Source organism: Triturus cristatus, chromosome 6 (assembly GCF_964204655.1).
Source record: "Triturus cristatus chromosome 6, aTriCri1.1, whole genome shotgun sequence".
In the NCBI taxonomy this organism is placed as follows: Eukaryota; Metazoa; Chordata; class Amphibia; order Caudata; family Salamandridae; genus Triturus; species Triturus cristatus.
In genome coordinates this window covers 1,832,187,536-1,832,209,604 of record NC_140589.1, presented here as the reverse complement: position 1 = coordinate 1,832,209,604, position 22,069 = coordinate 1,832,187,536, and the positions used below count along the sequence as shown (strand labels likewise).

Here is a 22,069-nt window from a genome sequence, read left to right as displayed (position 1 = left end):
AACTAACTTGTGTCTTCCAAAGAATACACAATAAACTCGGAGTTTACTCACAATTTTCAAAAAAGGAAGAACATATAACAAAAATGTAGATATGCAGTCCGCTAATAACGAGAAAACAACCTGCACCATAAAAACACATAATCCAAGAGGACTTTAATGAAGGATGGACCACAAGAGCATGTATTCAAAAGAATACAAAATGTAGTCCCTGAATCCATCCACGTCACAATTAATATGCACACCACAAGAGTAGTGAAGACAGACTACGCTGAATACCTTAACGAGAAAAGACCAGAGGGTCCACATACACCAGTCTTACCACTGGCATACCAACATGTCCCTATGAGAGACAACAAAAGGTCAAAACCATGCACATTTTAGTATAGAGCCCGGTCTGCTGCAAATCTGCCCTACGCTGTGCAGTGCATTACTTAACGATAAGGGGTGCAAGAGTGACATGTTTTATATAGTGTCTGTTATGTAAGCCTGTGTCTTTGCAGCGCTGCAAAGAAAGTGTGTGACAAACTCTAAACCAGAGGATGCTTAAGCCGACACAACAGGCATGGTAAAGCCGCAACGAAGCTGGTAAGGAGCGGGGCAAAGTACTGCAAGGTCTGCTCTAGCGCCTAGACACAAGTTAGCCCTAGAGACCTAGCGCGCTCAGGTACAGCTCTGCGTTAGACATGGCATCCACTGCCAGGTGCCCCCTCCCCCCACTAGTCTCGCAGGACTCCGTGGTCACTCGAAACAGAAATAAAAGTGACATCGATCAATATACAGCTAAACGGTTGCCCCAAAGCCTTACTGCTTTTTAAACAAGACAACAAGCGCGACCAGCGCTGACCGCCATCAGTTTCCAATTAGATCATTGGAAACAGATGGCGCTGCTGCTCGCTCCCGAGCACCCTAGGCCAGGACACAGAGAAGGCGGGACATGCACCCACCTTGGACCAATTGCGTGCTGTCCTTCTTAGAAATTCGCACGCAAAGGCCAATTGTGGGTGATAAAAAACATAAACACACGCACAAGCGTGTGTTCAGGGTTTAAAAGCCCTTACTAAATGCCTCGCAGAGCAGCGCATGCGTGCTGGCTCAGGAGAGACCTAAAAAGGGAAAAAAAATACTGCATATAAAACCTCTGCTCTCGCAGTATACCAAGTGGTCAAAAAAAACCAACAATGGACATATTAATGCCCTAACAAAGCTTACTCGCTTTGAAAGAAATAGCCTACATCTCAAGTAGAAAGACAAGTTACATCAGTAACAAACAACAAAAAGCTATGACTCTGAAGACCTTTGTGTGAGAAAGTGCCCTCTTTCTGCATGGTAGTGGGCGAGGCTTGGTGGCTTGGGGCTTCCACTTCCTCCGGACGGTCGGAATAGTTGCGGCCATCTTGGATTGGGGGGAAGGAGGCTTTTCAGTCACCCAGGCCGGATCCTCCCAGAGGTCTAGAAATGCAGGCGCAGCCGCGACCGCGCCAGTATTAGGCTCCTGAGGCTTGAGCCGGGAGCGAGTGGTACACAGTTACTTGGTATCGTACCTTGTTATTTTATGTGCTATCCTGGTAACGCACTGTTTTTTAAAACTTTGTTTTAACTTTGAGAAAGACTTAAAACACTCATTTTTAACTTACCCAATTTCATATGTGGCATTTTAAGGGCTGTTGAGTCGCTGCGAGTAGTGGGCGAGGCTTGGTGGCTTGGGGCTTCCACTTCCTCCCTTGTTAAAAAAAACCTTCTTTGGACGCTGCCAACCCGGCCAACTATCGACCTATCTCCCAATTGCCTTTTCTGGTTAAAGTTGTGGAGGCTCATGTGAATTCCATTCTGGCCAATTTTGTTGAGCAACATGCTATATTTGATTCTACTCAACACGGCTTCCGGCCCAGACACAGCACTGAATCTGCCCAACTAGCTGTGTCAGAAACCATTAAGATCAGCCTTGATATTGGAGACTCAGCGGCCTTGGTCCTTTTGGACCTAAGTGCCGCTCTCGATACGGTGTCCCATATTATACTTCTCAAGCGTCTGCAGGATATTGGGATCAGGGACTCAGCCCTGGCCTGGATTAAATAATTTCTATCGGATAGATCTTTCCAGGTCCTGGCACCCCCCTTTTCCTCACAGGAATTCGCACTACACCAGAGGGTTCCACAGGGCTCCATCTTGAGCCCTTTATTATTCAATCTATACGTCAGCCCTCTAGCAGTGCTGGCGAAAGAGAGGGGGCTGTCGTTGGTGTCGTACGCAGACGACACCCAATTAGTGATATCCTTTTCTAGGAAATGTACCTCCAGTTTAGACAATTTTAAGGACGATCTGTCAGCTATATCTGATTGGATGGCAATTAATTGCCTCCAGCTTAATTCTGGCAAATCAGAGATCCTTCTATTTGGAAAGGATAGGGAGCTGTGGTCAGATCTATACTGGCCGGATCGATTAAAACCTGCCCCACTTCCGAAGGAAACCGTAAAAAATCTTGGGGTATGGTTCGATCAGGGACTAACCTTTGAGAAACAAACTAAAACGGTTGCGGGGGTCTGTTTGGACTCCTGCGGGGTCTAAAGCCTTTGCTCTGGTTTTTCCCTCCTTCAGTGCGTCAGACTATTGTCCAGGCATCCGTCCTTTCAAGACTGGACTACAGCAATTGCCTCTATTAGGGAGTCACCAGAGCCAGCGTTAAGTGCCTCCAGAGGGTCCAGAACGCAGCAGCACGGATTCTGGTTTCATTACCCAAGCATTGTTCAGTTGCACAGGTTCTCCCCAAGCTCCACTGGTTGCCAGTGGACAAACGGATACAATTTAAAGCACTGTGTATCTCCCACAAGATTCTGTCTAAACAGGCCCCGCCAGGCCTTATCCAGCTGTTGGAGGCTTATACACCCAAGCGCCCTTTGCGCTCCGCTAACCTAGCTATGGTCTGCACCCCGCGTGTGTGGAGGGCTAGGGCAGGGGGGCGCTCGTTCCGCTGGCTGGCGGCAAAATTATGGAGCTCTCTCCCGACTCCAATCAGAACTATTTCTAACCATCTGCCGTTTCGTAAGGCTTTGAAGACTTGGCTTTTTCCCACTTTTACTATTTAACTGTTTCGACTTGCTTTGGTCCTCGTCTCAGGTCCTTGTATTGCACTGGGACGCCTCGTTGCTGGGGGAGCCATGCGCATTATAAATCTGCAAATAAATAAATGGTAGCCCCCACTTTTTTGCTGAACTGCTGATGTGCTTTGACAGAGTGAGCCCTGGGCTCCTGTCAATTAGGTACCCAGAGCCTATATTCTTTCCCTAAAACTGCATTGAAAACAAAACCCAATTGGCATCTCTGGCCACAGGTCAGTCCCTGGTAAATGGTACCACAGGTACCCAGAGCACTGTGACCAGAGAAGACCCCTAAGGGCTGCAGCACTTATTGTGCCTCCCTTAGAGACCCTGTACCACTACACTCACACACTGCCTTTGCAGGCTGCGTGTTTTGGTGCAGAACAAAGTGAAGAGTCAACATGGCACACAGCCCTGTGTGCCATGCATGTGTGCCATGCCTACAACCCACTGCCCTGGCATAGATCAGTCACCCGTCTAGCTGGGTGACTCCACTCCACAGGTGGGGGAGGCGAGGTTTAGCACAACTCTCAGTCCCCGCCATCTTGCAAATGAGGGGACCCAGCCAACCAGGGATGCCACCCCTCCCACTGGAGGGTGGCATAATAGAGGTTGTACTCATCCCAGGGAAGGGACCCATTGCCCCTAAAACTATTATTTAGGGGCACACCTGAACCTTGCTTCCTCAGACAAGAACCTAAAAGAAGAAAAGAAGAAGAAGGACCGAACAGCCGAGCGGAAGCTAAGAGGAGGACGCCCTCTGACTTGGCCCCAGCTCTACCGGCCTATCCCCACCTGTAACCTTCTCCAGCGAAATCCCGATGTGTCCTGCAGCTTGCAACCTTGAGAAACCCTGAGGACCTGCCTGTCTTCAATCTCAAAGCCTCGGTCTCCAGTGAACACCGGATTAGTTCAAACAACAAACTCCAGCTCTGCAAGGATCTGCCAGTTTGCACCACTCTGCACCAGACGCCCACGGCCCGAGTTCGAGTGGCCCAACACCAAAAGGAGGTCTCCCTGATGATCCAAACCCGAGATCTGGCGACCCCTGACCTGCCTCAAGCCTCCAGCCGATGCCTGCAGCTTCAAACTGGAACGTCCCCCCCCACTCGCGACCAGGAGCTGGTAAGAAGATTCGACCCTAAAAGTCACCCCTGCACCAGACGCCAAACGACGGTGCCTAACCAACCCCCAACATACCTCTCCCAGTAGTAGTCGCACCCAGAAGACATTCGTCCCAGAGTCTGCAGTGCTTTTGCAAACCGGAGACTACCCATTGAAAGCTACAGGGCTTAAGACGCCAAAACAGCACTCTGCACCCGGCCACCCCAGTGCCGCTAAGGGTGCATCTTTGTGCTGGCCTAAACCCCCATTTGCCCGGAGCTTAAGTCTAGGAGCTTTGCTCCCACAACCCAGTGGCCTGCTCGTCAGCAGCCACCAACCGGAGGCCCGCTATCCCCCATTGGATAACATTGGGCCTCAGCACTCTGCACCCGGCCACCCTAGTGCCGCAGAGGGTGTAACAAGAGTGCATCCTTGTCGCTGGAAGACCCCTGAGGATAACCCCAGAATACCAACTTCTACAACAAAGTACTTACCTTTGAACCGATAACATTATTTTTCTCCATAGGATAACATTGACTTTTTTTGTGTCGAGTTGGAAAACCTAAGAAATCCTTTTAAAATTGTACTAAATAACAAAAACGCTCTTACTTACCTGCTTACAGGAAATGTTCCAGTGTAGTATCCAGGTATACTACACTGTGTAAGAAATGTACTCTGAAAGTACTGTACTGGTCATTTTACTAAAAAGCCCATTAAAAGTATTTGTACTGTATTTACAAAGCATTGCATTTCTCAGTAACAGTACTGTAATGCATATACAATTACAATCCAAACAGTATATTTACTGCTAAGTATTTATCCTTACCTGTGCCAGGCGTGCTTAGTTCTAGGAAATAAAATAACAAAAAGAATATTTTTACGCAAAAACAATTGGTCTGAAGTTCAGTCCGAGTGTGTGAATTCATTTGCTGACTGTGTACAACAAATGCTTAACACTGTCCTCTGATAAAGCCTTAGTGCTCGACAACACTACCACAAATCGAGAGTAAGGTGCTATCTACTTTACCTCTGCCTATCTTTTGGGTTCCACTGGACTCGGTGCACATCTTGCCTCACTTTGGTATAGTATATACAGAGCCAGCTTCTACAGATTGTTCATCCTCTAATATGGCCAATGCTTGGATTTTGGCTGATTGCATATTTATCTCTTGTTCAACCAAGGCAAGGAGCACTCCGTAAGAAAAAATTAACCAGAATGAATACTGGAGTTACTGTGAGGTACTGGGGAGGTCCAGAGCACTACAACATTGTTTGGTTAAGTAGGTCACAAAAGCACTAAATGGGATGAACTGTATGACCATAATAGGGAATAAGATTTCAACCAATAAATGCACATTATAAAATAATTTCTAAAAAGATGAAAAGCACATGAATAGTGAAGTGCGCACAAGACTGTAAATACGCACTTCCAGTTACCACTGCTAAAAAAACCTGAATCACAGTTAGCTACCTGTGAATGATCCCTGTGGATTTGTGGATGGACACACGCCCACTTCCCTCTTTAGACTGCCCATCTCGCTTGTCCTTGGCATACATGTTCTTCTCTGAAAAATTGCAGGCCATGAAATCGAAGTGAGCAGAGTTGAGTGCAATGAGTTTAGGAAAAAGCAAGTTCTCGACCTGTGGGTGTGAGAAATAATTAAGACATCATTTTCCTGATGTTGCAACAGTTTAGCAAGCAAAATACCAGTCAGATCAACTAAAACAACCTAGCTTCCCCATCACATAATAGTGCACTGTAAAATTAATTTGAATACTTAGAATGTTCAAGCGGGTAGAGCCAGTTATCATTATGGAACCTGCCTTTCATCACCTCAACTGAAGGGAGACACGTGCAGATAACAGGCAGACACTAATGTAGCAATGATTTCTGAATAATTTCTTCCGTTGCTATATTAGCAGTACACCTGCATTCCTAGAGAGAAGGAAAGATCGCAGTATTTCTCCCTCACTGGTTACTGATCTCAAGGAATAGAAACTCGACTATTGGTATTTTTCGTGTCCCCTTGAGCCCAACTCATGCAAAATGGAAACCATCCACAATAAGCCAAATGTTCTCCACTTAGATCTGTGGTCCGCTCCAGGAATGCGAGGAAAAGATTTGGTAGTTGTAGCAGCTCATCTCAGAATTCCTAGGGTATCTATTTGCTGTTACTTAGTAAACCAGCTGAACTGTTCCTGCGAGTGAGGAATAACCTGTCAATGGGGGGAGGAATTGTCAGGGGCAACATTTAGACTGAGGGTGCCTCGGGTGACAGTGATGAGCCTAGAGAGCTGTGGGAATCATAAAATTATCCATAACCAACATAGATTTTAGCACCACAGCTAAAGGTGAGACAACCTGTTCTGTGTTGAAGAAGTTATTGATAGACACATCTGCAATGGAAGTAATACTATCAACGTCATTATGGACAAAAAATTGGCAGGGTGGAACAGATGATATGAACATAAACATTACAAATGGTGTTTAACACGGTCTTTAAAATTCATGTACCAATGCTGCTGTGAACATTAAAATAAATAATTTAAAACAAAACTAAATGGAGATTCTTGAGTAAATTCCTCACTCGCAGCAACAGTTATGAGCTGGTTTACTAAGTAACAGCAAATACATAACCTAGGAATTCTGAGATGGGCTGTTACAACTACCAAATCTTTTCTGCACATTCCTGGAGCGGACCACAGATCTAAGTGAAGAACATTTGGCCTTTTGTGGAGGGTTTCCATTTTGCATGAGTTGGGCTTAAGGGGACACGAAAAATACCAATAGTTGTCAAGTTTCTATTCCTTGAGATCAGTAACCAGTGAGGGAGAAATACTGCGATCTTTCCTTCTCTCTAGGAATGGAGGTGAACTGCTAATATAGCAACAGAAGAAATTATTCACCATTTATTTGTAATTGTAGGACAACGGAGGCGTGGGGCTGGATACCCTTTGTGTGATTTCAAAGTGGATTGGTTTGTTGAGGAGCCGCATCCATTGCTGAAAAGCAAAGCTTTCCTACTACCTGTGCTAAACGGAGAAGACTTCATGTGGCTCTAATGTAACCACAGCTAGGCCTGGGCGGTAAATTCCGTTCCGCTCGCGGAATTTCGGTAATTTCACGTTCCGCGGAGAACGCGAAATTGCCCAAAATTCTGCTTTCCGCGACTTCGCGAAATTTTTTCTTGTTCGCGTTCTCAAAATGCGTGTTCGCGAGATATTTCTCCCCGAGCATGCAAACAGCAACTGTGAACAGGAAAAAAGCATCGCGAACAAGCAATTCCGCGTGTTCGCGGAATCTCTGCGTGTTCGCGGAGATTTTATACCGTTTCGCGGAGATTGGCGTAACGCGGTTACGCAAATTCCGCCCACCCCTAACCACAGCACAACAAACTTGTGGCTATTACTAAGAGGTTAATGATTGAAAACCAGCTTCAAAGAAGGTTGCTGTGCCTTCAGGAAATACATCTCCTTCTGTCTTGAAACTTAATATTACAAATGAGAAACGTGCAATTCTCAAACTCCCCTTTTACCCTTTCATGTTTTAAACATATAAAGAGGAGAGCTCCACCCTAGGCACAGGTCTATTGAAGGGGCCATCTGCAGTGCTGATGTCTGTTCATCAAGTCTTAGACTATAATTTAAGTTTGAGGCAAACTAATGACTTAGTAGCTGCATGGTATTATCATGGAATTTTCCAACCGATTTCAAAGCTCTCTTAGATTGGAAAATACACTGTACAAAACAGGAAACGAGAAATCTTGCAGTTAAGTACTATCAGGAAAAAATGGATTCGTGTTTTTATGTAATAGATTTGAAAAATCAGAAAGATAGCTGCACCTTGATGGTTCTCAACTAGTGGGCCCAGACCAGAAAAACAACAGCTGAACAGATGAAGAAGCAAAATAAAATGAGAGGTAAAGAAAGACAAAGGAACAGCAAGATATGAAAGTCCTATACTACAATAAAACACACGGACTAAACGCTGCTCCGCACACAATGATTTAACAGATCAGAAAGAAATACAGAAGACTACATTTGCATAGCCTCTAGTAGACAGAGAGGTCCATGAATATTCCACCTAGTAGTGTTTGATAATAGTCCTAACAAACATTACCCCCTTTGGTTACTGACGCGTGATTAATTTTCTCGAATTAAAACAGAAAGATGAGGGGTTTTAAAGGCATGCCATTGTTTTCTAAAGTGTGACTTTTTTGCACTTAAGTATTCACCAGTGCACTGTCTTAGGTTCCTATTTTGGGTTATACACCAGTTTCAATGTGATGTACACATGTGAGATACAATACATTCAAAATACAGTATTAAACAGAGGCATTGCATCTTGCTAATTTGCAGATATCCATTTACTTTCATGAAAACTCACCTGTTCCATCTCCTCTGTGAAATTGTTCCCATACATGAAGCACCCACGCTTGGAGGCGTGGCCATGCAAGTCTATATAGTAAGCAATCCCACTTTCCTCAGGAGGGATCGATTCTGTGGGAATGGCAGACAGTGGTCTCTCCAATTCGTTCTCACTGTTTAAGCTACTGCTAAGATTTGGTTCAGGATCAAGAATCCATAACGGCTGAGCCCTGATAAAGTCATCCGAGTCTGGATGTCCACCAGTGTCATCAGCCTGCATGGGCACATCTGACGGTTGGAAGACCTGTGACAAAGTTATGTAATCGCCTTCCCCACCTAGGTGGTTGATTAAGTTGTTTGTTTTCTCCATCTCCGATAATGGGGGCTCGTAGGGGAAGGAGCAGTTCTCAGAGGAATGGTTCAAAGTTTTTGAGACTGCCATTATATTAGATGCCACTGGAGGGACGCATGCTTTTAACTCTTGGGATGTATGTCGAACCCGGCTGTGAACATGATGATAAAGGAGAACTGCTTTGGCACCATAAACTGAAGGATGAAGATGAAAATCAGGATTCAGATACTGCCGGTTCAGGTTAACACCTCTGGAGTCCGTTCTATAAGACAAAGGAAAACAATGCCAGTGGTTAATTAGCAACAAATGATGAGGTTGGTGTGGGGTTTTCAATACTTTTTATGCATGTGAAGCACAATTGCAACTAATTCTTCAATTCAAAGAATATAAAATATATATATTTCTTAATCACAATAATATCCTTATTTTAGTAACTTGTAGTAAATATCTAAGTTCTGTATACTTATTGAACGCCTGGACTTCACAGACAACATTAGCTAAAAAGAAATATTAGAACAAAGATTTCTAGAAAAAGGCTAGGAAATGCAAACTACACTCGTTTTTAGGTCTCGCCTGAGCCAGCGCTTTAGCACTGCTCTGGCGAGAGCTTTAGTAAACAGGGGATTTGGAAGTGCAAACTAGTGCTTTTCAGGCCTCCAAATACAGTGCATGTGCGCCGGGCGCGCGCACCATTTGTCAGTCTGCCTGATCACTTTCACGGCCGCTTTGATGTTCTCAGTGAGCCGCGCGGCCACTGAGACCATCAAAGCGGCCGTGAAAGTGATCACCATTTGCCACCCCCTCCCTTGGCGGCTTACTAACAAACCAAACAAACTCCTGGCCAACTTCCTCAGAGCGTGACAGGCAAAAAGCTTCATACTAGTTTCTTTTTGCTGTTTGTTTTCTACTCTGTGGGATGCTGTGGTGTGAGCTGTGTCTTTGTAAACGCACTGGAGCGCTGTGTTTTTGTGCTGTAATTGTCCACAGTGAAGCACAATGTGCGCTCCGCCATCACTGCTTTCCTTCCAGCGTGCCTGGTGTTTTCAATCAGCGCGGATTTCTTTCCGTCTGTGCGGATCTCCGGCGGTGCTTTGACAGCCGAGAAGGATGCTGTCTGGTGTGGGGGGAGGCATGTGAAACGATAGTAAATTAAACTGCTCTCTGTGCTGAAATCAATGCACATTGCCTTTTGCAGCCCCACCCCCGCCCTCCCTGGAGCACCCCCTGTCCCAGGCTGATACATGGCTCTAATAACCCTGAATGGATGACGCTCCACCGTCGTCAGTGTCTTGAGGCGTGCGCGTCACGTCGGGCTCTTTTATCTGATTTCCTGGTCGGATATTAGCATTTATATAAGGAATGTCCACCATCTATAGGACTGAGAATAAGGACTAGGCTTGTCACATCCTCTTTTTATGCTTAAGTACCGATTACAAATAACAAGAACTTAACATCAAATTCATAAAATGAGGAAATCAGTTATAGTAACAGTTTATATAAATAAAACGTCACCGCAACGTATACAATTTGGCAAAACACAATATCACAGCAGATATGATTGGGCTCCTGTTTGCTTTCCTCTGTTCAGTCTTGTCAAGTGTTTGAGCGCCTGTGCGCGCGGCCGCCGTCTGTCCCAATGTCATGTATCGATCGTCTAAAGCGATTTAAAGAACGCGCTAACACCCTTTAAGTTTATTTGTATTTACAATCATGTCACACATTCCCTGTCGGCCATGTATACATAACCATTAATTATTGGTAAAACATTCACAACTCCTCTATTGTTTAAAGAGCCACGGTGCAATTAAACCTGCAATATGTTCCCGATTGATTTTCTCTCCAAAGCCGGCACGCGCCTGTATCTCTCGGAATGCTGGTGCGGCAACTTGCCACGGGCTAGCTGGCAGCTAGCCAAGCCGGAACAGCGTGGGTCGCCCCCGGGCATCCGTCTACTTAATAACAGATAAGAGGGCCATGCGATATAATTGCAGCCACGGAGCCTTCCAGCCGGGCGCTGACAGTGAGTTCACAAACTCGTCAAATAAAGTACACGTGTAAATATCTCTTTAAAGTCCGCTTCAAAGCCACTTCGGGGCAGGTGGGTCATTAAATACAGATCGCGCCACTTCTCATCATAGCCGCCTACGGCAGCAGCATACCTAAACAAGCATTTGCAATGCAATAGGTATCGCATTTGCAAAAGTTTAAGCTATTGGCATGGTTCATGACAATGCCTTTTTTATCTATTTTATAAACCAAACACATAAATAAATGCCATTATCATTTACAATGCCAATTGCTAGTGTTGCATTATTATTAGCAATGCGAACTGCTCACACTTTTATAATGCGAGACCTATTGCATTGCAAATGCTTGTTCCATTTCCAACCATAAGCATATATGCCCCTCAATTCCTTCAGTCCCTGAATTCAAGATAGGTTTGTATTCTTCCTTAGACACCTCATCACTATATCTAAGCCAAAGAAGGTGAACAAAAGTATGCAATGGAAGAAGGCTGGTGTCGTGGGTAAGGAGATTCCAGTTTGAAAACCCTTGTCTGTACACTTATCGGGACCACTGCTATTTACCACCACTGAATCAACTACACTTTCTATTAGCCAACAGGAAAGACCTTTCCATGGAGCCTATTATTGCCTATCACTGTGACTTCAAACCAACATGCTTTCGTTCAGGGCAGCATTCCTGCAATGGTCGCATGGATCCAACACATCATCTCAACTGTGGACATACACAGACCCTGTTTGGACTTGGGGTTGAGCTCTGACTCCAACATACGGAAGTGAGGCACAACACAGATTAAAAACAACAATTAAACTCTCCGAGATAATGCTGGAGAATTGCCTTTAGTGGCAGACTCACTTGAATCCCCATAGAGCTTGTTGTAGAAACTTGGAACTTCTGCTGCCTTGATTCCAGATGGTCTGGAAGTGTGCTGGTTCTCAGGCAGTGCTTTGTAATATAACGATCTTCATTATGGTTCAGCTTATAATCTAACTGGTGACCTAACTTTTGGCTCTCCCAGCTATTAAATATATAGCTTGATCTAAACAAAATAACCTCCTCAACTTGCCCAACAGGACGTGCAGTAAAATGCCTTGTCCATTCATGAGCAGCAACACAAACTGTGTCAGTCATTAAATTGAGGTTCTCTGAAATCTGCCTCAACTTTGGAATTCAAGCCCTAGGCTTATCCAGTTCAACTAACAGGCAATCCACATCGAACTAGAGGACTGCTGATTTTACAGACCCAGAATAAGACACTTGCTTTACGTACACCACACAATTCTAATAAACGTTACAAGGGTCTGAGCCATGGTTACCCCGGTTACCCATGTTGAATGATTATGGCAAGTAAAAGGGACTTGGAGACTCACAAGACACAAGAAGCCTAAGATCAGTCAAATATTAAACTCAGAAAACTGTTTTGGAAGTCAAGGGCATTTTTCCACCACTTTTTTAAAATTGCTCCCCCATTTTGTATAGGGGAGGCCACTCTAGGAATAAACTTTTTTTTTTTTTTTTCACTGACCAGTTAAAAATAAAAGAAAAACTTCCAGGTTAGAGGTCGTTTGATTACAGTTTTCTATAAGACAAATAGGTTGCTCACTTCCTATTCTCAAATAGATTGTATTTGAAATAGCTCGAGTTACAATGATTCGCATGAGACTAAATTTCAAGCATTGGGCCACCGCAGATCCTATGCAGAGATGAAAAAGAACTTTACTTGCAACAATAAGGTCAGAAAGCAAAATACTAACAGTTCCTTTCCAGCTTCATGCTAAGAGAGGTCCACAGATGAGCCTCTGCACTGATGACAGGTGGGATATTTAAAAATGCATGCAGCACTGCTGTGCCGATCACTTGTGCTCACCAAGCAAGATTAGCCAGGACTTACTTTCGCCTGACTTGTTAATCTTACTTGTGTCTGGGGACTTGCCCAGTCCTCGCCATTCATTGTTTTAATCTATTAGTTTAGATGTTTTACTTTCCCAGAGCCTGTTAAGGTTTCAGACAGGCATCTCTGCAGCAGATAGTAGGCTATTTAAACATGAAAGCAGAACAGCTGCACCAAAGGCAAGCCTGTCTTCATGGTCAGCAGAAGATGCTGCCACTCTCATTCCCGGTAAGTTCTACTGTCAATCCATCACATGCATTAACTAGGACAGAGAGAGAGCTCAATTTGTGTGTCCACACAAGGCATAATTGACTGCTCTGGCGTGTGTGGCAGGTAACACATATGTAACATACAGTTCAGGCCTGATTGTATGCCAATGTGAGAGCATTAACTGTTTGCAGTGTAAGTGTGTGTCAGGCTTATGACCTACAAAATAAATATTTTGAATGGTAAGGTTCACAGCATGTGCAAAATCACTATTATTTTCCGACATTATTTTCAGAGCTGTAAGTTGATTTTAACCTGCTAACAAACCGAGAACTGAAATGTTTGAATCTCTGAAAAGCTGCAAGGTCATCCGTGCTAGCACACATCAGGCAAGTCTTCCCAGTGATCATATGAGAAGCAAACGTGGAAAATCATTGGAGAAGGAATCAAGAGTATTGAGGATTTGGGTGACGCAGACACCAGGACTGATTGTTAGAGGGACATGCCAAAGTACTGCTATCTGACAGCAGACCTGATGATTTTCCGAGGAAAGGGGATACTTACATGGCTTGGTGTCAAAAAGTGCCCTCTTTTTGCATGGTTGCCCCCACATTTTGGAAAACTGTTGATGTACTTTGAGTGTGCCCTGGGTTTCTGCCAAACAGATATCTAGGGCCTATGTTCTTCCAATAAAGACAAAATCCAATTGGCACACTTTGGCCACATGTCAGTCCCCATGTAAATGGTACCATAAGTATCAAGGGCACGGTGGTCAGGGAAGGCCTCTACGGGCTACAGCACTTATTGTTCCACCCTTAGAGGCCCAGTATACATATACATATACCTCCCCCACCCCATTGCAGGTTGCGTGTTTTTAGGTGCAGAACAACATGAAGAGTCAACATTGCACACATCCCTGTGCGCCATGCCTAAAACCCACTGCCCAGGCATAGGTCAGCCACCCATCTTGCTGGGTGCACTATACCAGTGGTGAGGATAGAGGTGCATGAGCCCTGTACTCCTACTGTGTGTAAGCCAATTCTTTGGCCTTGTAAGTGCAGTAATGCCGTTAAGAGTATATTGTGCTGGAAGTTTGTCATTCCAAACTCCACAACACCATAGTGGTTTTACTGAAAACTGGAAAGTTTGGTATCAAACTCCTCAGCACATTAAATCCACACTGATGCCAGTGTGGTATTTAATGAAAAATGCACTCAGGGCATCTTAAAGATGTTCCTTGAAAAACGACCTAACTAGTGTCCTGGCTGAGTGGTTGCTTTCAGCTGCCACCACCAGACATGTTTCTGGACCTTGGGGTAGAGAGCCTGCTGCTCTCAGGGGTCTGAAACAATGCATATCCTGGGATGAGGTGCCAAGCCTCCTCCCCCATGATGGGCAGGGTCCATGAAGGGGAAGCTACAAAGGCTTGCTGCCTTTGTGAGCTACCCCAGCCGTTTGTTGCTTCCAGCAACTGGCCCCCACCAGTTCTGACCCCCACTTTGGGATGGAGAATCGGCGAGAAAACAAAGGAAGGAAGGGAGGTGTGACCACCTTTGCCAACCCCACCATGCAGCAGGTGTACTTTGGGTGCCAACTCAGATCCCCCTTTGCCCTGAGCCTAACACTAGGAGCTTTGCTCCTACAACCTTGAGGCATGCTCGTGAGGAGCCACCAACCGGAGCCCCCTATCCCTCATTGGATAACACTGGGGCTCAGCACTCTGCACCCGGCTGCCCTAGTGCCACTGAGGGCTTTTTTCCCCACAAATAAGTACTTACCTACAAACCGCTAACTTCATTTGCTTCCATAGGATTGCACTGACTGCTTTTCTTGAAAAAGTGTGGAGTTGGTTTGTATGGAATATTGAAAAACTGCATATGTACTAAAAGCAAATTACTTACCTTTTGTCTAGGAGATGTCTCAGTGTGATATCTAGGCATATCACACTGATTAGCAGAAGTAATTTAAAAAGTAATGTGCGCAGTAATATGTAAAGTAACTGAAAAGTAATTTCAAACTGTTGACTTACCTGTAATTCAACCAACTGCATTTGAACCTGCATTCAACTGTAAATCATTGCATAAGATTTTGCAAAGCTTTTATTTCACTTACCTGCACCAGGCATAACTCTAGAAATAAAATAACTAAATGATATTTTTGATACAAACCAATTGGTCAGGGTTCAGTCTTTGAGTGTATGACATCATTTCTTGCCTAAATGTGTACAACAAATGCTTAACACTACCCTCTGATAAAGCCTTACTGCTCGCCCACACTACCACAAATAGAATGTACGGTGCGATCTACTTTGACCTCTGCCTACTTTTGGGGTTCCACTGGACTCTGTGCAAACTATACCACATTTTGGTACACAGAGCCAGCTTCCTACATTTGGTAAACAGTTAGGGAATCTAACAGAAAGCAGAGATGTGTATTGTAAAATGTCGGAGGTATTTTCAATATTCACTGTTTCATACTATGACTGCTGAAATTACTATAGTAATTATCATTCTGCTACATAAGATTTATGTACGAGTAGTGAATAACAACCTTTTATAACAAAATACCGATAACCGTATTGGTCTACTGTTTCAAGGGGATCCATATTCATATACAGTGCTCCACTGTAGATTAATTACTATAACAGGGTTATCTGTCTCCTAGCTTCCTTCATCTGTATGAGCATAAAGTATTGTAGTGAGGATTGAGATCCACCTCCTCATTCTTGATTTCTCCAAAAAGGGGACACTACACATTATTCCTCTTAGGCTTTAGAAGATTGTAGGAAACTGGGTTTTTGTTGAAGTAGTTCTCCCACTTTTTGCCTGGTACTTAATGCAACTTTGACAGAAATGCACTGGGTTTCTACTAACCAGGTCAACAGTACCAGTGTTCTTTCCCCAAAACTAGTGTACACTGGTCAACTTGATCCCCAATGACCAGGCCTTTAGTACATATGTGAAGTCCCTAGTAAGTGGTAGCCCTGGTACCTAGGGCATAGGTACTTAAGAGGGTCCCTAAGAGCTGTAGCAAATATTGTGCAACGCTAAGGGACCCAAGGCCTTATTCATGCAGACAGGTACTGCAGGCTGCGTGACCAAGGTGCTCTAAAACGTGAAAACACAACATGGCATACACCCTGTGTGCCATGCCCCCCAACACTGCATATTTGTAAGTCACCCCTACAGCAGGTCTTACAACCCTAAGGCAGGGTGCATTATATTACATGTGAGGACCTGTCTGCATGAGGAGATCTGCACCTGTGCTGGCCAGTTTAATTACTGACAGTACCAGTGAACGAGGTAGCCATCATCCCAGCTACATAATTGCTTCACTAAACCTATGGTGTTTGTTATCAAATACCTCGTATATATAAACCAACACCGATTCCAGTGTCGGATTAATTAATGCATGCCCCCATATGGTTCCATTAGAGTTACCCCATGAAACCCTACCAACCTATAGTTTATTGGCTGACTGGTCCTGTCCAGCCTGCCAGCACAGACGGGTTTCTGACCCCCTTGAAGTGAGAGCCCACATTCTGAGGTAGGAAACAAAGCCTGCTCTAGCAGGAGGGGTCACCTCCTCCAAGCAGGATGAATAATAATTTGCCTATCAAGGCAGGAAGCTTCCAAGGTCTCCACCGCCTGTGATTTGCAATCATGGCTTCCCCAGACAGGGGAAACGCCACCCCTCTGCCCAGGGCCCATTTGACAGCAGGACAGGTGGGGAAATTAGAAAATTAGATAGACATGAGGCGGGTTCACACTCAGGCTAGTGCCACTCCTGAAGTCAACAAAACTAGGAAACTTCCACTTCCTTGGTATTTGGTAGAATTAGGTCCTTGGGGTCAGGGTTATGCCCACTACCCACATGAAGGGGTCATATAGAGGGCACAGTCACCCTAAAGGTAAGTAGCACATTGGCTACTACCTCACACTTCCTGTAACACCACTAAGGGAAATTCTACTTACCAGTATGCATCTGTTCTTGGCATGTAGAGCTGCAGATCTACACACTATGCATAGATCGCCATCTGGTGTTGGGCCCGGATGTTTGCACTTGTTTTTGTCCTGGAAAGTCTTTGGAAGTCACAAGGTATGTGACTCCTCCTTTGGATCATAGTGCGCATGGGCATCGGCTCCATCCTCAGATTGTTTTTCGCCAGCAGGGAAATGATGGAGCTTTGCAAGAAACAGGAAAGGTGCCCATGTATGCTGTATTTAAATAAGATAATACTGGAACAGATAAAGGTAGCCAGGGAGGCGGTGGGAGTGTGTAGATCTGCAGCTCTACATGCCAAGAACAGATGCAAACTGGTAAGTAGCATTTTCCGTTCGAGGCATATGAGCTGCAGATTACACACTATGCATAGATTGTATAGCAGTACTCGCTCCTAGCGGCGACCACCAGTATCTGTTGCAGTAGTTTGAAATAGTGTTTGGAGTACAGCCTGGCCCACACTAGCTTGTTGTTTAGTTTGCACATCTACACAATAGACCATGTAGCTGCTCTGCAGATATCATCTGAGGGAATGTTCCCTAAAAATGCCATTGAAGCCCCTAGCTTTCGTGTAGAGTGGGCTTTAGGAGGAACGGATAATGTACGTTTTGCTTTGTGGTAGCAAATTTGTATGCATTTAACAATCCACCTAGCTATCCCAGATTTTGATATGGGGTTTCCTTTGTGTGGTGGTGAGAAATACACGAATAGTTGTTTGGTCTTACGAAAGGGTTGTGTTCTCTCGAAGTAGTAAATCAATGCTCTTTTGACATCTAAGGTGTGAAGAGCTCTTTCTGCGACTGTTTGTGGCTGTGATAAGAATACGGGCAGCTCCACAGATTGAGGTGGAAGGGAGAAATGACTTTAGGAAGAAATTTAGGATTCGTTCGGAGAACAACCTTGTTATGATGCATCTGCAGAAAGGGTTCCGAAACGGTTAGTGCTTATAGTTTGCGAACTCTTCGGAGAGATGTAATGGCTACTAGGAAAGCAGTTTTCCATGTTAAGAATTGTAGCTCACATTTATGTAGAGTTTCAAATGGAGGCCCCATTAGTCTTGTGAGAACAATGTTTAAATTCCACACAGGTAAAGGTGGTACTCTGGGCGGAATTATTCTTTTGAGGCCCTCCATAAAGGCTCTTATGGCAGGTACTCTGAAAAGTGATAGATGTTGTCTATTTTGTAGATATGCTGCTATGGCAGCAAGACGCAGTCTAATAGACGTGTAGGCTAAGTTGCATCTTTGGAGGAGTAGTAAGTAGCCTATGATGTATTCGATAGATACATCTAGGGGATTGGTGTTGTTGTTATGACAATATATTACAAAACGTTTCCACTTGGCTGCATAGCATGTTTTAGTGGTAGTCCGTCTAGCTTCTTTAATGACGTTCATACAGTCAGGGGGAAGGTTAAGGTAACCGAATTCTGGGATCTCAGGAGCCAGATCGCCAGGTTGAGCGGAGCTGGGTCTGGGTGTCTGGTCTCTCCATGGTTCTGGGTTAAAAGGCGTGGAGAGAGGTGTAACTTCTGGTGCAGAACTATGGAGAGTTCCAGCAATGCGGTGTACCATGGTTGTCTGGCCCAAGTTGGAGCAACTAGGATGAGAGTTAAGGAATGTTGCTGTAGTTTGCGCACCACTAGTGGAATGAGTGGAAGAGGCGGAAAAGCGTACGCAAATCTGCCTGACCAGTTCATCCATATCGCATTGCCTTTGGACAATGGGTGTGGATATCTGGCGGCGAAGCTTGGGCATTTGGTGTTTTCGTGGTTGGCGAAGAGGTCAATCTGTGGTTGCCCACACATTTGAAAAAACGGTTGAAGAACTTGCGGATGAAGTTCCCACTCGTGGATCTGTTGTGTTTGACGGCTCAACAGATCGGCTATGGTGTTTTGGACTCCTGGGACATGTTGGGCTAGGAGAAAAATGTTCTGAGGTATAGCCCACCTCCATATGTTCTGTGCTAGCTGAGAGAGCTGCAGAGAGTGTGTCCTGCCTTGTTTTTGTATGTAGTACATGGCTGTCATGTTGTCCGTGCGGACTAAGACAGCCTTGCCTGGTATGTGTTTTTGAAATGCTTTTAAGGCTAGGAATATGGCTAGTAACTCCAGGTGGTTGATGTGGAGTAACTTTTGTTGAGGTGTCCACCTGCCCTGCAAGGTGTGATGTAGTAGGCGAGCTCCCCAGCCTGAGAGCAATGCGTCTGCTGTCATAACTATTTGAGGAACCGGCTACAAGAACGGTCGCCCTTTGGAAAGGTTCTTGGTGTTCCACCACTGCAGAGAGCGATGGGTACGACAGTCTACCAACACCAGATCTGTTAGCTGACCTTGAGCCTGGTTCCATTGGCGTGCTAAGCACTCTTGGAGAGGAAACATCTGGAGTCTTGCATGAGGCACTATGAATATGCAAGAGGCCATCATCCTTATGAGTTGCATGAACACTCGAGCTGTTGTGGTTGGAATTTGGTGAGAAGAGCCTGCATGCTTGCTATCCTGGCAGGACTGGGATAGGCTAGTGCCCTTGAGGTGTCTATTGTGGCACAGAGGTATTGTGTATGGGACGGTTGCAGATGGGACTTGGCGTGGTTTACTGTGAACCCCAGGACGTGAAGTTGTTGAATAGAGGCGTGAGTGTGTTGTACACACTGGTTGTATGAGCTGGCTTTTATGAGCCAGTTGTCCAGATATGGGAAGACGTGGATGTGCTGTCTTCTTAGGTGTGCTGCCACTACCGCTAGGCACTTGGTAAACACTTGGTGGTGCTGTTGTGACTCCGAATGGGAGTACTTTGAATTGATCGTGCTGACCGTCCACTACAAATCTGAGATACTTCCTGTGAGCGTTGTGAATGGGAATGTGGAAGTAGGCATCCTTGAGGACTAGGGTAGCAACGAAGTTGCCCTGTGAAAGCAGAGGAAGGACCTGCTGGAGTGTGACCATGTGGAAATGGTCTGAGTGTATGTATAGGTTTAGGGGTCTGAGGTCTAGAACAGGCCTTAGAGAGCCGTCCTTTTTGGTATGAGAAAATACAGGGAGGTGATGGGGAACTGGTTCTATTGCACTTTTTTGTAAGAGGGAGATTACCTCCTGCTTTAACAGTAACAAATGTTGTTGTCACATTGGACGCTGTTTGGGTGGTATGTTTGGGGGGGTGTGGGGGGGGGGGGGGGGGGAGATGTTAGTTCGAGACAGTAGCCTGATTGAATTATCTGTTGTACCCACCTGTCTAAAGTGATGTTGTTCCATGCAGGAAGGAATTGTTGGAGTCTTCCCCGACTGGAGTGGAGTGGTCTGGGGGGGAAGTCATTGGGTGGGTGTGGAGGCAGAACGGGAGTTGTTGGTTTTGCCTCTGCCTTTGTTGCGGTTCCCCCTGTAACCACCTCTTTGGTAACCTCTAGTAAAGGTGGATTGGGTGGGAGCTTTGTAAGAAGTGGATGGGCTATCCGAGGAGAAGCCTCTGGTGGTGCTTCTGAAGGATGAATGACGAAAGGAACGTCTGGGAGCTTGCGACTGCAAGGCTCCCATAGATTTGGCAGTGTATGTCTCCTTCATTTTTTCGAGGGCTACATCCACATTAGGGCCAAATAGGGGTTGCTCATCGAATGGCTGATTGAGTATGGAACTCTGGACTTCAGGTTTAAAACCTGAAATGCGTAGCCAGGCATGCCTACGCAAGAGGACAATGGTGTTTATTGCCCTTGAGGCGGTATCTGCTACATCTAAGGCACAACAGATGGAGGTTTTAGTAATGGTTTTACCTTCTTGTATAAGTTCATTGGCTCTATTTTCATACTTGTCTGGGAGGTGCTGCATTATGGACTCAAGCTCATCATAATGTGCCCTGTCATACCTAGCTAACAGCGCTTGAGTATTTGCAATGCGCCATATGTTTGCCGCCTGTGATGCCGTTAGTTTGTCAGAGGTGTCTAGGAGTTTAGATTCCTTATCTGGTGGTGGTGCTTCACCCGACACCTGATGATTGGGAATTGGCTCTTTTTCGCGCATTGGTGAGTGGTGTGGGGCCTTTAATGTAGGCTGGATCAGTAGGGGTGGCCTTATACTTTTTTTCGATTCTAGGGTTGATGACTCGAGCCCTGACCGAGTCTTTAAAGACCTCTGCTGCGTGCTTAATGACCCCCTTATAGTATAAATGCAACAATATCTCAGCAGGAGTTATTGCAATTACTTAAACTTGTATGTACAAGACATTACAATAGGCGAACAAAAGAGAGGAGGCTTTAAGTAATTCAATTCATGCGCCCATAGGCCTCATATTATAAGAAGATCAATAAATGTACAAAACAGTTGTTAAAGCACTGTTGGGTAAAAATACCAAGGCAACCCTAGTGGAATGTGTACAATGTGCTCGTGACAGTGAGGTAACGGCGCAAGTGACAACGTGAAAAACACCACAGCATACGGCGCAAGAGATTTTGCAATATATATACAGATTGAAAGGTTCATACATCAACTTGTTCAATAATACAATTAGTAATTTCCATTATGTTAATGAACCAAGGCTCAAAATGCGCCTAAGGCGTTTGAGCTGGTGGGCAAAGGTCGACGGCGTTTCGATCCTATTAGATTAGGATCATCTTCAGGACCTGGGTCGCCTATTCGTGGAGTGCTCTGTGAATAGAAAAGCGTATCAGAGCGGCTGGGAAGGGGGGTAGAAAGGGGGGAGCATTTTGGCAGGAAAGGAAGACTTTCAACGGCATACCTGATGCGCGTTGAATCAAGCGCTGGCGTAGGGAAAGAAGCGATGTCCTTAATAAAAGTGAATGCAAATGGATAACACGCTGTAACTCTGTGAACCAGGGACTGAACACCATTGATGAGTGGAACAGCACTATCCTTTTTTCCAACTGAGGCTCTATTTTTACTGCCCACACAAATTTTTGCTCCCCCATGATGCATCTCACACCTGCCCCTTTATCAGTCCTGGCAATTGCAATATACATCTAGATAAGGATATTTCATACTCAATATCCCCTTATCACTCACCCTGAGCTTCTCATTTATAT

The 22,069-nt window shown here is 45.1% G+C and overlaps 1 protein-coding gene across 11 annotated transcripts in view; it reads right to left on the bottom strand.

The window, feature by feature from the left end:
- Window positions 1–22,069, bottom strand: part of AGBL5 (AGBL carboxypeptidase 5) — a 468,371-nt gene that overhangs the window by 303,506 nt on the left and 142,796 nt on the right. For all 11 annotated transcript variants that reach the window (XM_085613234.1, XM_085613239.1, XM_085613240.1 and 8 more), the window contains 2 exons: window positions 8,587–9,181; window positions 5,671–5,840 (listed from right to left, as the gene is read on the bottom strand). In XM_085613234.1, coding sequence (XP_085469360.1) covers window positions 5,671–5,840; window positions 8,587–9,181 — 765 coding nt within the window. The remainder of the gene's footprint in view (window positions 1–5,670; window positions 5,841–8,586; window positions 9,182–22,069) is intronic.